The following is a 15,829-nucleotide window of genomic DNA, read 5'->3' on the forward strand; positions in this document are numbered from 1 at the left end:
GTACATTGGCGGAAACCATGAATGTCGGAATAACTGGACAACTAGAGTCATTCCAATCAGCTCAGGTGAAAAATGAGATAGGAAAATCTCAAGTTGAGAAAAAGAAAAATCCAAAAAAGATCAATTCACAAGGGAAAATTGAACGTAAAAAGTTAAAGAACGCGCAAAAGGCTGAAACTCAAATTGCAAAAAACACTGCTATAGATAATGACGTAGTTGTAAATAAGTTCGAACCGCAGAAAAAAACGTTAATCAGTACAGCAGAAAATAACATCACATTGCCCGTAAAATGTGTAGTAGATACTGTAGCAGCAGTTAAGCAAGAAACTAATAACTTGAATGAGTGCGAAAATCACGTTGACAACGGTGATAAAACTATTCCCAGTGACAAGAGTAAGGAAAAAATTGAAATTCCTTTGAAACTAAAACCCATTATCAAGAACACAGTAGATTTTTTAAGAAATCTTGGGAACTTTAGTAGCAAGTGGCGCAACAAGCGAATGCACGAAAAAGACAACACGAAAATCTTCGAAATGGTTAAAATACCGAAAAGCGAGGTATTGCCGAACAAGCCACAGAACGGTTGAGAGTTGAAGTTGCATATGTAAAATGATTTGTAAAGTAATCGTAGCATTTCGATTTGTGAAATTTACATTCAGTAATTTGAACGTCAAACGCTTTTCTTCGAAAAATGTGCATGATTTTCCAAATAAATAAATTAGGTACGATTTCCTTTCAAGAAAGGACATGAAACAAATTTGACATGACGGAATACAAATATTCCTAAAAGCAGTATTGATAAATTTTCCTCTACGCGCAGTAAAAATATAAAGAAAAACGGAATGATGCGTTTATGAAATCCAGATTGTCGCAAGGTTATCGAATTTTTAAAGTCCCGATCGCAGATTTTTTTAAAAGTAAATTAACGTCCACAAAAGAAAAAAACGACGGTATATATTCCTTTTCTTCTTCCTTCACACTGATTTCTTAAGGTCAGGTCTCTAGATCTCTCTACATGAATGTGTATTATATTAATCCAGGTCAATGAACCAAGTCAATGCCAAGTAACCCCCCGTCCCTTAACTTTTCACTCGCCAGCACAAAGCGTAATACAAAGCTTCAAACGTTAGCAAACAATAGCACACAGCATGAAAACCTTTACTTCACAAATTCTCATTACAGGCGGCGCAATTTTTATTCAAAAAATATTATAATAAAATCCTACTCCCCTAAAGGTCACCAAAAACCACCAATGTCAATCAATTTTCCTCAAAATCATTTCCCACGAATTCTCTGTAAATCTTCCAAGTTACATAATTAACAACAAAGAGGTTTAGAAACTATCACCAGGGGTTCCACCTTCTTGCTCATAGAAAAAATAACATTTCCTTAAAAAATACCCTCACATCTAAAAAGTCCCACAAAGCGGCAAGACATTAAAGCTTCAAGTTCATACAGGTCAAAGAACCCTATTTTAAGAGGATCAAAGCAGCACAAGAGACATTGTATCGCAGTAATCTTTTGTCGTAAAAAAAAGGACAAATTTCCCCCCCCCCCCCTTTAAAGAATTAGACCGACCGCCCACTAAAGAAAATCTCACGCTCGCCCTCTGACAAACGAAACACATCTGTTTTAGAAGGTCAAGCGAACAATTAACCATGAGATACCTTTGTGCTTGGTTCTATACAAAAAAATGTTATTGTCAAGTTCTTACAAAGCTTAAAAAATTCCTATCTTTTTATGAAACACTGACACATTCTATTCTTTCATCTATTATTACGATTTCTTTATGTATTTAATTTATGTCACATTCTTATTTCTCTATTTCAATATAAAACACAATACTCAATACCCATAATAAGTTTAAGGTAATGAATCAACATAGCAGGAACACGCAATTAGGTTTAATAATAAAGTGCAGAAAGCTTTCCCGTGATAGAGAACCAAGAAGGAGATAAATCCAATTGTTAGTTTTTACTCCTATTAGTGCAACACAAATATTAGTCGCGGTTTTATTTAATTTTTCATTACGCGACACACACTTGGTCAAGATTTGAGGTTAACAATACCTCAATCTTCCAACGTGGGCAGAAAATTCCGGCCAATCGGGCAGTTGACTCAAATTCGATTTTTTTATCTTAATTTTAAGAGCGCGCAAATTTTTTTATATTAGTTTTAAAGAGGTCAACTGTTTCATTTCTTTAATAATTAGTGGTTGCAATTGACGGTTACAGGACAGAAGCGAGATAGTATGTCACAAAATTGAATTTTTTTTATATCTTGGTTACATTTCGGAAACACACGGTTTTTGGATAATGATTGAAGAGAAATGACAAGTAAAGAATGAGTTATCACTGCGTTAAACCCTGCATAGGAAATTAAGAGTTATGGAAATTTCACAGAATTTCGTGAAAATAAAAAGAAAATAATGAGTATGTATGTTGCGATAAAAGCAGCGGCTTATTTGCACCATCAAGGTGAACATAATATGTGTTTCGAAACTCTAATTTTTTGGTATACTTTTCCAATATACCTCAACGGTACGTGTGAGCATGGTAGACACAAAACGAGACGAACTTCTAGATATTCACGATATTAAAGGAAAAAGGTTCAAAACAAAGTGGCGATAATTTATAAAAGTTATGAATATGATACTCAATGAGTAAAGATATTTCTCGAGTCTAGTTTTCTCAAAGCGATCAAAGGGACACTTTTGTAGAATGTAAAGTCAAAGTATTAAGCGCGACAAGGAGGAAAAAGAGAAATTGAGCGTAAAATATCCACCTCGAACCACCAGGACACTCACTAAAATAACGAGGCGTATACATACGTGACTAAACCTTAAAGTCTGAAGCAAAGAACTGTTTATTTTGTTGGAATAGAAAGAATACATGAAGCCGACACAAAAAAAAAAGAAGGCAATTCTAAAAGTATTTATCCCGCTGATAAATGGCGAATTCCATTATATCGCTTCTCTGATGATTTCTATTGATTTAGCATTAAAGACAAGGTACTTCAATTAAACATGGAATGTGTATATATATTTTAGTTATTAATAGAGTATTGACATGACACCCCTCTCACTACTCAAATCAAGAAATTATAATGAATATGCAATCAGATATTCATTTAATAGCAAAAAGAGAGTTAAACAAAAAGCGCCTAACCCCCCCCCCATTCCCGCGCGCCAGCCAGCCATAAGAAAATTTAATTTATTTTATTAAAATTCTCAACGAAACCCCAATGCTAACGTAACTTTTAATTCAAATCAATTCCGTGATTGGAAGCCTTTTAGCATAATTTAATAGAATCACTTCGATTTCAATAAACCATATCACTCAAATCTATTTTAAAATTCGAACAACTCACGATCCTTTATCTTTTTTTTCATTTAATAAATTAAAAGATATTAAATTTTCATAAAAAAAAAAATATTAATTATTCAATCATTTTGCAATTTTCATAGTTTGATAATTTTTGGAAGACTGGACTTTATTAACGTTTGGAAGTCACTTGGCAAATCTAGTCCTGTGTTTTTGCATGGCCAGCAAAACACAGATCTTAGCCTGAGGATTTCTGACTGCTAATATAGGCAGAAGGCAAATAAATATTACTAACATCTCATAAGTATTTCAACTTACTGCAACGCGTGAGCAGCCAAGTTAGTAATAATTATGACTGATTGTTGGTCTTATTCTTTAGCCGAGTTGAATAATAGTCCAGTGAACCGCAGTTAAAGAAAAATTAATTTCATTGGAAACATAATTAGAGAAAAAGATAGTAATTAGCAAAGCAGATTTTGTAATCTTGAGATTTTTGAGCATAGCATGACATAAGTGACAGAGACAGAGAAAAAGAAATAGACACGCGGCGGCGGCGGTGGCGTTGGTTATTTAACATAATAGAAAATTGTTCCCGGTCAGGCATGCAACAGCATTGTACGCAGAGTGTAGCAAACATAAAACATTTTCGTGACATTATACAAAAATTTCACCACACATTTCTAATAAACTTCAAGAGTACAAAATATTTTTTTTCTCAGAAAAAAAGGGTATCAACTTTGTCAATACTTGTAAATATAAACATTAGTCTCGACAATTACTACAAGAAAAAGGCGTGCATCTCCCCTCCGCCCTGTTCAGTTCTAATTATTTTTCTTTTCAGTTTAATTTCGTATTCTTTTCAGATTTTTGAAATGCTCATGTTAAAGCAATAAGGTAGAGAATTAATTTTGAATAGACTTGAGTTTAAAGAGTTTTGAGAGTTGAATTGATTTAAGAAATAAATTAAAAAGCTAGATTATTGTAAATAAGATAACAAGTTGAATTAATAATTTCGAAATACTGAGCATTTCCAACGATAATTTAAATTTTACCTAAGAGTATAACAATGGCACAGATATTAAAGTTATTTATCTTTTGAAAAAAAACAGATGTTTAATATTTAAAATATAATATCAAATTGATTAATTTCCATTAATGAGTTATTTTTATTAATTACAAAATAGAAGATTTGATTAAATTTTGAGTAAATACCAGCAATGAAATTGAACAAAACTAATATACTTTGTAAAATTTACAGCAGCCCAACGATGTTTCCAGTAATTGTATATTGACTACATTAGACTTGCTTCCCATCAAGAAAAAAAAATCAGATCACGGTTAACGGCAGCTTATAATTCGAGCTCAACAAATTTGAGTCTCTCAAACAGATATCTACCTTTTTTGCTCTTTTCTACGAATGTTGTTTCAAAGTATATCCAAAAACAATTAAATTCAACAACTAGGTGAGCGTAAATAAAAACCAATTCAGACTGTAAAAAATGGATTCTAAATTTTTTTTGGCATAATTGAATATATTATCCCATATCATACTGATCATACACAATCAAATTAAGTTGGCAACATTAAGTTTAATTGGAATGATTTCGTTTGCATTTTCATTATACCACATTTTAAGAATAACATCATTTTTCACATTGTGCAATAAACCTATTGAATTCAGCCATTATAGCAATCCCGCCGGTACGACAAATAATAGACTCAACATAATAGAAACACTCAAAAAGAAGACATTTCCACAAACATAATACACCACAGTTGTGCCTGAAACGTAAATACAACACACTGACACAAAAAAAACCAACACGTGAGAAAACCGACATATTAATATGAAATTAAATTCACACACACTTGAGCAATAATACAAAAAATCACCACTAAAATCACAAATAAATTTCGTTCTTTTTTTTAATTCACGGAGGTCAAAGAATTAATACACCTTCATAATTAAATAAATTGCGTATCAACAAATTCTCACTTAATATCTTTCAACAAAACCAAATATTACGGTATTTTTAATAACAAAATAAATTCATGAGCCCACCACTTATATGTTACACTGTTCAATTGGACGGAATGATCATTTCAAAACAGTACACACACACTCTCATTGCTTAACATCTATGCCACATTTTTTCTCCGAATTCAGCAATTCTACTCGAGAACACATTAGAACACCCTCGTCAACACAAAAATACTAATCTAGCCAAAAAGCAGCAAAACAAGAAATAAGAGAGAAAAATGGAATTAATGGATTTAGCAGTAAATTAATGTATTTTTCAACATTTTCAAGAATATTCATATATGCTATATATAGCTGCTCAAATTAAGTTACAAAGTTTATGGATATAAAGAATATAAACGCTTAGAAAAAGAGTATATCGTTGAGCTTTATAAAATAATAATTCATATTCAAGACAAATTATTTAGTTTGGATACAACAGTAAAATTTGATAGACATTGATTTTGCACTATAATCATTTTATGCAAGCATTTAATTTTTTTTCCTTTTGTTTTATTTTCCGATTTGTTTATAATATAATTTTTCATCTTATTCTCACGATGGAATTGAAATTTTGAATTTTAAGGCACCAGCAGTAAGAAGTTTTTTTTTAAGTTCACAGACAAACAAAGTAACGTACATTTAGTGCCATTTCCTGTAAATACTTTCCACTGTACCTATATATTCCACTTATGGGCACATAACCCGAAGAAGCAGTCACAGAGAGTAACTCCTAAACGACACTCTGAAATTGACCATAAGTGTGTGGCACACGAAAAAGCAGACCCCTGGAAAATCAAAGAAGCCACAACTTTAACAAGCGCGCCCGGTCCGTTTTGAAGTGGTACCTGAAACAGATGACCCCTGGAAAATCAAGAAGCCTTCCAGCCAAAGACTATTGTGACTCTGCCATTCCACAACAAATGGACCCAGACAGTACGACATTTTCGAAAAGATGACAAACAAGTGTTGTGCAGTGCTATAACCAAAACAATGACATTTACTCATAGTGCAACGGACGCGAGTGTTATATTATTATGTTCGGTATATTTCACTAATTTAACGACGAAGAATTGTATTCATTTTCATTCTATCTCAGCAAACGGTTGTCCAAATTAGATATAAGCAATTTTTTTTTCACTTTCCAAGGTAACAAAACGGACAGCCTTTCAAACGTGTTCAAGAAGTTTTCTTTGTTTTGTTCAGATTAGGCAATCAAGGGACACAACGCGAATATCGTTTCCTTATTAATTTTACTTAAATTTAAGATAGATATTCATTTGCCAGATCTTAGCATACTTTAATTTATTAAGTTACATTATATCACATTAAGCGTTAAATTTATTCCACATTAACATTTTGCTATCGGAGTATTTTCTTTTCTTCTTTATTTCAAATCGCGATTCATTAACAAGAAAAAAAAAGAAACCATCCAACCAATTCATTACTTTAAACATTTATAGTGGTAATTTGATTTGTGAAGAATTGCTCTCTATTTGACTCAGAACGAGGAAGTTTGGGTAAAATCCTGGAAAAAACTTCGTCAACTGATTACAGCAGCGTGTGTGATTACACACATGGAACATCACACCAATCATCATTCATTCCTCAGGGCTTGGAAGATCCGGCCGCCGTTATAATATATCACTCACGACCACAGAATCATCTAGCATCGCCCCAAGATTTGCTTGCAACCAACAACTATGCTCCTACATGCAGCTGTCTTAAACGTTCAAGACCGATAATTCCCACTTACCTCACTTGGTTGAGAGCAAATAATTTACCTGTCACTTTTCCTCTAGAATTTTTTCATCTTTTCATGCGCTCCACATTTTATTTAAATTGTTTTGTAAATTTCGAACTCTAATTTGCCAATTTTTTTCTTTGCTGGTTGGAGGTGTAGAAGGTGTTCTACCATTTAATTACAATTAACGTTTAATATAAATCTCCGAAAGTGAAAGTTAGACACCTAAGACACACACATACACACATCTACACATTGATACATACTTAGTTAAGATTTGAAAGAAAAATTAGATTAAACTGAAGTAATGAGGGCACACAAACAACACAAACACATGAATACACAATTATGTCCGAAATAAAAATGTAAACACGGGAAATAAATCAAATGTTAGAATTAAGAAAAAAAGAAAACAAAAAACCAAACCCCAATGAGATGTCAGGGTTTTACCTGACGATATTACGATCGCATTAATAATTGTTCAGCACCGATATGCATTTACGTTAACTTTCGGGCACCCACAAGGGAGAGCGGAGGGAGAGACTCAGGTATCAATAAAGGCAACGCAAGAACCTCCCCCTCACGAGCACACGACCCGCTCGCACCAACGCACTCGCTCTCCTGACGGCACACGAGCAAGAGGGTAACTCTCTCGCTCCCCCGCTCGTCCCTCTGGGTAGCCACGCTGTGTACTGTCGCTGCTATCTACAATAAACTGGTATGGTATAGTAACTGGGCATTTTCCCTTCTTATCCACCCTGCACCCTTTAAAGTCTACTTTGGCCACAGAAGAAAAGACTCTGACCTCGTGATAGGGAGAAGGCGCGCCGGCAGGGCCGACTGCGCCCATTCGGCGGCCCTGCCCCGCGTCGCTGACAGAAACGCACATTTCACTCTCTGTGCTCTCCCCACCCTTATAGAAGGATTAATATTCACTGAAATGCCACGAAATTAAGAAAAATTCCAAACCATGATGGTCCTGTCCCTGTCCTGAGTGTTGAATTCGCACTCCATCACCAGATTATCAGAAGCTACCTGTATCCTCCGCTTTGGGTCCAGATATAAAATTCCCTGGTTTTCGCTCTGATAACCAAACTCCTGAAAAAAATGACAAAAATGAAACAGCTAATCGTTTAACAATTTATTAGTTGCCTACTATCGCAATCGGAGTCAATTCATCCGCCTCCTGAAGATGCCGCAGGACAACCTTTTTTAAAGCGGAATGCCCGTAAAGAAGCACAGAAACCAGTGTGATTGCTTTGCCCTGAGCTGGCTGTAAAAACTTAAATTTAAATTTAATGATTTAAAAGAGCAGTGAAAATTAAAAAAATCTACTTTTTGTAAGCATTGTTGGAAGCACCAGCCGCGCACGATGGTGGACGGCTGCCGAGGGGGCAGAACTAGGAGTGCGTCAGGGTCCAATCCGACCTGCAAAATCGACGCCTGGTGTTTAGGCTTTTTGCTCGACAGCAAAACCCGCAAGCCAGAACTGTCGACAACCACCTCTGAACAAACAGAGAGACTGTTATTGAAAGAAAATGATACAAAATGACTTTGAAATTACCAGACGAGTCGGTCAGAGCAAAAAACACCTGCAGAAGATAGTAATCTGTTCCGCCAGCATTGAGTCCAACAGGGATGCCCACGTCCCTCGGAAACATGATGACTGCTCAGAATTCAAGCAGTAAATATGAGAGTAAATCTTTCGTGCCTTTTATTCATTACTAAATTGATGCAAAAAGGATTATTTTTTCTTAAAATTTATTTAAAACAAAATCTGTGTAGTTTTGATTAGCTCCAACCCGCATAGCATCGCTTATAAAATAAAAATGTTTTCAAAATATTTTTGGCGATTCCATTTTGGTAATAATTAGGTGTTAGTCTAAAAAACAGCTTTTAATTGTCATTTTTCCTACCTTCATTGCCAGGGGTCCAGACCAAAGCTACAGTCTTGCACACATTTGGAACAGCCTCCTTGGAATTGCAGGGTCGACCTGCCTGTCCAGGTGCGAGCTGTCCTGGTTCTGCAGTTTCACTTCTGCACTCGAGCAAAATTATTTTCTTCACCTTCTCGGGATGGTTCACCTCTGGTTTTGCCTTTCAGTGAATATTTTATTTATTTTTAACTCCAATTAGAAACATTTAAAGAGTATGTTGGTGACGAAAAAGTATAATTTGATATGTTCAGCAAATAATCAGGAATTTTTGGAATCGTTCTCTGCGTTAGCAAACAAGTGCTGGACAAAGAGAGTGGCCATATTATGACGTCTTCACATCCTAGGGTGGCAAAGTGTTAATTTTCACTGCGATTGTAAGATCTTCCTTTGTTTCCCAAGCTTTTTAAACCTAACAATCAGCAGGGAACAACAATCAGGGCGCGTCCTGAACATCAACGGCCCTGACACTGATGACGTTACTATAATGGCCGCTCTTTTTTCCAATGATTGACAGCCAACGCGGCTGTCGATTCCTAAAATTCCAACGGCACTCTGATTTCCGGAATTTTTAGCTTCACACGTAAAATTGAAATTTTTGACACCCAATTATCCTTTAAATAAAATTTACTCCAACTATCCAATGCTTGTCTTTGGTTTCCGGCGCGTGGAACATGGTGCACCAACGCAGATAGCTCGAGTTGCTCGACACGTGGACCTATTAATGCGCTTAAGTGAGTTAGTTTCGTCGATTTGTATGCACATTATTTACAGACTTTGGGAAGCATGACGGGCCACACTCGCAAACCCGAGGTGGGAGGCAGCGGCGGAGGCGGCGCTTTGAAAATAACGACCTGCGAACCGTGTCTCTCGCCTTCCTCCAACCTTGCGAATTCCTCCAGATTCTCCGGCGCCCTCGGAAAGATCGCCCAACTCACCAAAACGCTGCCCGCCTAAATCAGAACAGAGGAAAGTGAGAAAAAATAAGTTTCACACACGAATTTTACATTTCTCAAAAAAGGGCGGACAGTAACAATAAATAATAATAATAATAAGTGAGAATGTCCTGCTTTTTGCCAGAAATTTACGGAAATATTATTAGCATGGCTTTTTTAAGCAATCAACTACAATAAACAGTGGTTTTCAGATGTAAATTTTTCAACCAGTGCTTTCCAGCTAAAGTATTTTTGATGCACAATTAAAGTCCTTTTAAATATGCCATTTAAATTAATCTTAAAACGTCCCACATTACATTTTAACCATCAAATCATTTTTCAGTGACTCAAACGAGTCATTTCCGTGTCTGGAAAAGGAATAAATATTAATTTTGTGGAAACTTGGTTAACCTACAATTTTCTGCTAAATTTTAATATTTAATTTATTGATTTATTTATATTTTTATTTGAAAATCGGAGGGAGAAATATGCGAACCCTATGATATTTATTCTTACTCGTACAGAGATAAATTTTGATGAGCTTATATGCTATTCTTACAGGCACAAGATTAATTGTGACCATTTTTCAATCAATGTTCTCTCTGGAAAGTGTCATAATTCTTTTGCTCCTCCGCAAACGTTGAGTGTAACAATGGATGAGCGCGCTGTTGGAGATTTGCATAGCAGGAGTGTAAATAAAATTACACAATCGCCTCCTGTAAATCATGTCTGGAAATTAAAAGCTAATCTTCTTACACGGATCTGAATAATTATGCACTCTAGGGAGTGAATATGAATAATATGACTCCGCGCGGTTGCGAATTTTCGTTGTTTTTCTTTGCGTGAGTCACCCACGTCGATAAAATTATTGATGGTGCGTACCATGCACGGCTGTTTATGATCCAATATGCAAATATGTATTCTTTCCAGCTTGCCTCAAAATTTTAGCTTGAATTTGTATATAATTACACTCCAGCAGGCAAAATCTGCTTTGTTGATTTATTCCAAGGAAGCACTCTAGCTGATTAAATTTTGACTTGTTTTGTTATAGGCGACACAAAACGTGTTATGCGCGCTCAGCACCCAACTGTGAGCCTCAAATTGGGGCAATAAAATGTGCTAGCTGGCTACATTGTTTGAATTATAAAGCTGTGCCAAGTACGCAAGTTCGAATAATATACCGTGTTACACTCACACGGAACAGCAGACACACAGAAACAAAGATAATTACGTAAATTAAATTCTATTGTAGCTTGATTTTTGTAGAAATAATCTAAGTCAGCGTGTGAAAGAGGCCAGACACGACGACAGATCTGTTTATACTAGGAGATTACACGAAAAAAACGATATGAAGTTTAAAAATAGATTTTCTGCTCCACACCGTAACATTCAAATGACTGAAAATGAGAAAATGTTTTAAGGACAATTTTTAAAAGTTGTCAGGATATAGAGATGATACCTTGACAAAGCACAAAATTTTATTCATTTTGAAATTATCGAATGGCTCATCTCTATGCAAAATAATGCAGGAGTTAATTTTTTTATGGAAAAAACAGTAAATTAGTACGAAATTGTGTTACTGAATTTTTCATTTCAAATTTTAAATAATAGCTATCCATCCTGAATTAATCCACGCAGAGCTGAGCCTAGCTTGAAAAGTTTTGGTGAAACAAGGACAAAATTTGATAAAAAAATTAATTGACAACTATACGCTGGTATTAATTTGTAGTGCATTATAGTTATATGTATATAAAAAAGATTTGTTAAAATGAAGCTAAAAATCCATTTTGAATTGGAATTGATGAAATGAAAACTATAATATCACAATTTAAATTGTTAATTTAAAGGATACCTTTTTAGATGGAATTAGAAATTTTCAAATATTGCAAGGTCATTATTGAAAAACAAATGTGTTTAATAATTTACTAGAAAACGATCCATTTCATAAAATAAGGACAAAAATATTTTACAGTGCCTAAGAGTGGAGATTTTTAAATATTTATATGTTTAAATGCATTTTGTAAAGCAAATGAAGAATTAAAGTACATATCAAAGTTTTGAATTTCTAAGTAGCATATCCACCGTACATTTACAAACAAAAAATGTTTTAGAAGAACATTTTTAAAACAACGACGTTAATGTTCTAGTTTTTACTCAAAATACATGTTAAATATTTTTCTCGTCAAAAAACATCCTGCAAAAAAATGAGCAGCAAAATAGGAAGGTTCAGGTTGTTTGAGACTTAATTATTTTACCGAAACAGTTGGGGAGTCAAAGTGAACGTTATCAACGCGTGTGCACTGTTGCAGTAAATTGCACCTGTCGCATGCATTTTATATTTTTTTCCTTTATTCAAACGAGAAGAGCTCACCCCCAGAGGCATGTCCTCGAGTTGGTCGCAGGTGCTCCACCGGCGCTGCACGGTCACGCTCAAAAAGTCAGACTCGTTTCTCGCGCCTTCCAACAGCTCGTAGTCGTTGGTTTTGTCCGCGATGAGAGAGCCGTCTCGCCGCACCACCGCGTCCTGAGGATTAAATTTATTATTATCCCAAGCTCATTTGCATTCGAGGTTTTTGCGCACGAAAACGGCAGATGCAGCCCGAAAATTGTTTGGTTTACAACGCAAGCGGAGAGGGCCATATGGGAAGTGCGCGCAGGGCCAGCGAAAGGGGTCAGAAAATGAGCTCTCACGCTCTTTTCTCGCGCCGGAATAATAAATGTTATTAACAGAAACACGTCGGAAAGAACGGCCCAACGACATCTGCTGCATTTTGTCTGATTAGCGGCGGCTACGTTTTATGCTAATCAATCGTGCACAAAAGTTCATGAAAAATAAATTTCTGTTGATTATTGAAATTTTGAATGGAAAATTGATTGCAGTAGCAAAATATTTTTACTTCAAATGCCCAGGTGAATTGATTAATTCACTGAAAACTATCTCATTTTGTTAAGATGAGAAAATTCTGAGAAAAATCATTTAATGGAACTGTATTATAAGGTATCTCAAAAATTAATTGTATAATATAGGGGTGTGCATTCAGTTGTTTTCCTCTAATTTTCTTTTACATGCCCCTAAGAAATTGATTTTGCGATGAGCACGACTCATTGAATTTCAGGCAATTTAAGCTTATGTCAAAATCATTTCATCTGCTCAAAACCAACAAAACTTCTCTAAAATCAAATAAAATTAAAAAAGTATTTTTTGACTATATAATTAACCTGTTTTTTTTTAATTTATCGCATTTTTACCAACATCATGCATTTAGGAAGGCAAAACTGATGTGGGCCCAGACCAGTAAAATGCAAAATCTGTCCCAAATTGTCAGAATTAATGTTATTTAGTTTTCACATATCTGGATAAATTTTTTCAATGCATTGGAAAATTTGTAAAAACAGCAATAATTGCGTTTTAAAATACCACGCAAGTTTTCACCTTAAAATAATGTCATTCTCTAAGTAAATTAAAAAAAACAGGAAATTCAAACAAAAATTTAATCTGTATTTCCTTATTTATTCACAATATAACAATTGATTAGATGATTGATTAAGTACTCATTTATATTTTATGTAATTGTTGTAAGGTATTTATAATAGCGTGTGTGAAAAATCATTCATATATGAGGTTGCATTTAGTTGTCAGAGTTTATATTATGAAAAATAGAACACTACTTAAACAACCTGAAGTAGAACTTCCGAGTCATCAGTCCATGCGAGCAGTGCGTCCTGGGTGTCGTTGGGGTCGCCGTGCACGCTGCCGAAGGTGAGGGCGAAGTAGCCCTGCGTCCTCACCTCCACCCTGAGCATGAGATACTCCTGACCCGGCGTCCACAGCAGTTGCAGGTGTCCAGGACTGAGAACTATCCTTCGGGGAAATGCCATGTCTGCCAGGACCACTTTAAAAAGCGCCAAGGCGATCAGGAGCATTTTTATCCCCGTCATTTCGAAAGCACGTTTGCTGCTCTTTTGTCCGCTCGCCGCACTATTAATCGCGTTTATATGTATATATTTCTCTCAGTGCGTACCAGTCGCAGTCAAGAGCTAAACAGAGCCATGACAACCGCGTCTTTTTGCCCTAAAACGCGTGATCGTGAACCAGATTCACAGACGCGTTTGTATTTTCATATAATCTATTGAATTTTGGGTGTTTTTTTATACCTGCGCTTGCCTCATAAAAATTTTATGACTCCTTCCACAGGTTTTACTGTCGCATGTTGTGTGTTTGTGTAAAGCGGTGACTTTGTGTAATTTGGAAATGTGTATTTGTTTCTAATAGCTTTATTGCTTTAATTAAGTGATAGCCCAGGGCTGTGAACTTAAGACGTTTTTGTTTGAAAAATTGCCGGCTATTTATATGTATATAGATGGTTAATTGGAATCAAACAGTCGGTTCCTGTGTTTATTTTTTGTATAATTTTGTCTGGATGAGGAATTAAAAATAAAAATTGTTTTTCCCTGTACCAAATCACCAAAATAGGCATGTCCTCGCGAGACATCTTTCATTAAAAAAGTCAGCTAATTTTGTTAAACTATTTCAAATAAATTTTGGATCTTAATAATGGTTTATACTTTCTATAATATTTAAAAACGGCTGGATTTGTTTTCAACAAGAAATGAATGTTATAATAAATTGTACTCGGTTTTCATTGCTGAATAATTGTATCCGATTGTATCAATGAATTAAATGCCTAACTATTATATGCATTAAGATTGAATTTTATTGATTTTATCGCTGTAAATATAAAGTTTTGACCAGTGCAGACTGAAAATACTTTTTCGTTTGGAAAGTCTCAACTTTAATGCTGCAGTGACCTGATTTCGGTCAACAAACCAAAAGTGCCGGGATTAGGACGATTTGATGTATAGTCCTACAACGATATGAAGTTTAGAATAATTTAACAGTCTAAATTGATAGCTAAAAATAATTAGAAAAAATGGTCCTGCTGTTTGTTCATATGTCGGTAAAATAAAATCACCTCGTCATGAATTTGTCTGAATGACCAAATAAACGAAAAGGCCGGTCTGCTTCAGGGTGGCTCCCAGTTCGTGTTTGGTAGATACGATCTCCTCACCCACGACCGCATAATTATGCTGTCCACATGTCTAATTTAATTATTTCAAGACGAGCGGAGACCCTCCTTCCCGCATGTATGGAGATAATAATCGCTCAAGGATCATGGGAACCTCATTCCCGAATATTCTTAATTAAAATTAGGAAGACCAAATAATGAGACTACTTCCGCCGTAATTGCGTTAGAAATGGACTCGTCACCAGACGCATTGGAACCTTGTCGAAATTCCTATTTCACCATCTGATGTGGGACAAACAACCCTCATTCATGTGTCGCCCCATTGACGGAGGCACGTATCCCATAAAAAAGGCGACCTTAAAAAGGAAGCACGATCCTAAGAGGGGCCAGGTGGTGTTGATGTGTGCTGCAGGTATAGGCAGCTAGGCGGCGTTGCCACTGCGCACAGGGTCCTCTCACCTGCGGGCCTTCTACGCTATCTTATTTATTTTAACAAATTCATATTTAATATTTACACTTCTCATTCTTCACATTAGTGTTTTTAATAATTAATTTTGTAAAACAAAGCCGAATCAAACTAATTTTTTTAATTATGAAACTGCGACCATGTAGAGCTCAAAAAATAAGTTTAGAAACGTAAAAAAAGGAATGGCGCTTTTGCCTTATTTTTTATTATTAAAAACCAAGAACTACAAAACTATGCTTTTTCGGAATTTTGAAAACTGATCTCACACTTAAATCTGAGCTTCTATAGATTTTCAAAACCCGCACACCATAGACGAGTCTTTATTTCTCCTAGACAGCCAAAGTGTAAGTAAGGTTGCCACCCAATAGCTTCTTTTTTAA

General features: G+C 35.4%; 1 protein-coding gene across 1 annotated transcript; it reads right to left on the reverse strand.

Annotated features, from left to right (window-relative positions):
- Positions 1-7,206: 7,206 nt before the first annotated feature.
- LOC135938335 (DBH-like monooxygenase protein 1) lies at positions 7,207-13,916 on the reverse strand. The gene is made up of 11 exons (XM_065481949.1): positions 13,635-13,916; positions 12,328-12,480; positions 9,798-9,974; positions 9,653-9,739; positions 9,004-9,184; positions 8,652-8,753; positions 8,423-8,592; positions 8,244-8,369; positions 8,057-8,185; positions 7,893-8,000; positions 7,207-7,254 (listed from the first exon to the last, which is right to left on the reverse strand). Exons 1-11 carry the CDS (start codon positions 13,893-13,895, stop codon positions 7,207-7,209), a joined length of 1,542 nt encoding a protein of 513 aa, XP_065338021.1. The 5' UTR covers positions 13,896-13,916.
- Between the last annotated feature and the right edge of the window lie 1,913 nt (positions 13,917-15,829).

Source organism: Cloeon dipterum, chromosome 3 (genome assembly GCF_949628265.1).
Source record: "Cloeon dipterum chromosome 3, ieCloDipt1.1, whole genome shotgun sequence".
In the NCBI taxonomy this organism is placed as follows: Eukaryota; Metazoa; Arthropoda; class Insecta; order Ephemeroptera; family Baetidae; genus Cloeon; species Cloeon dipterum.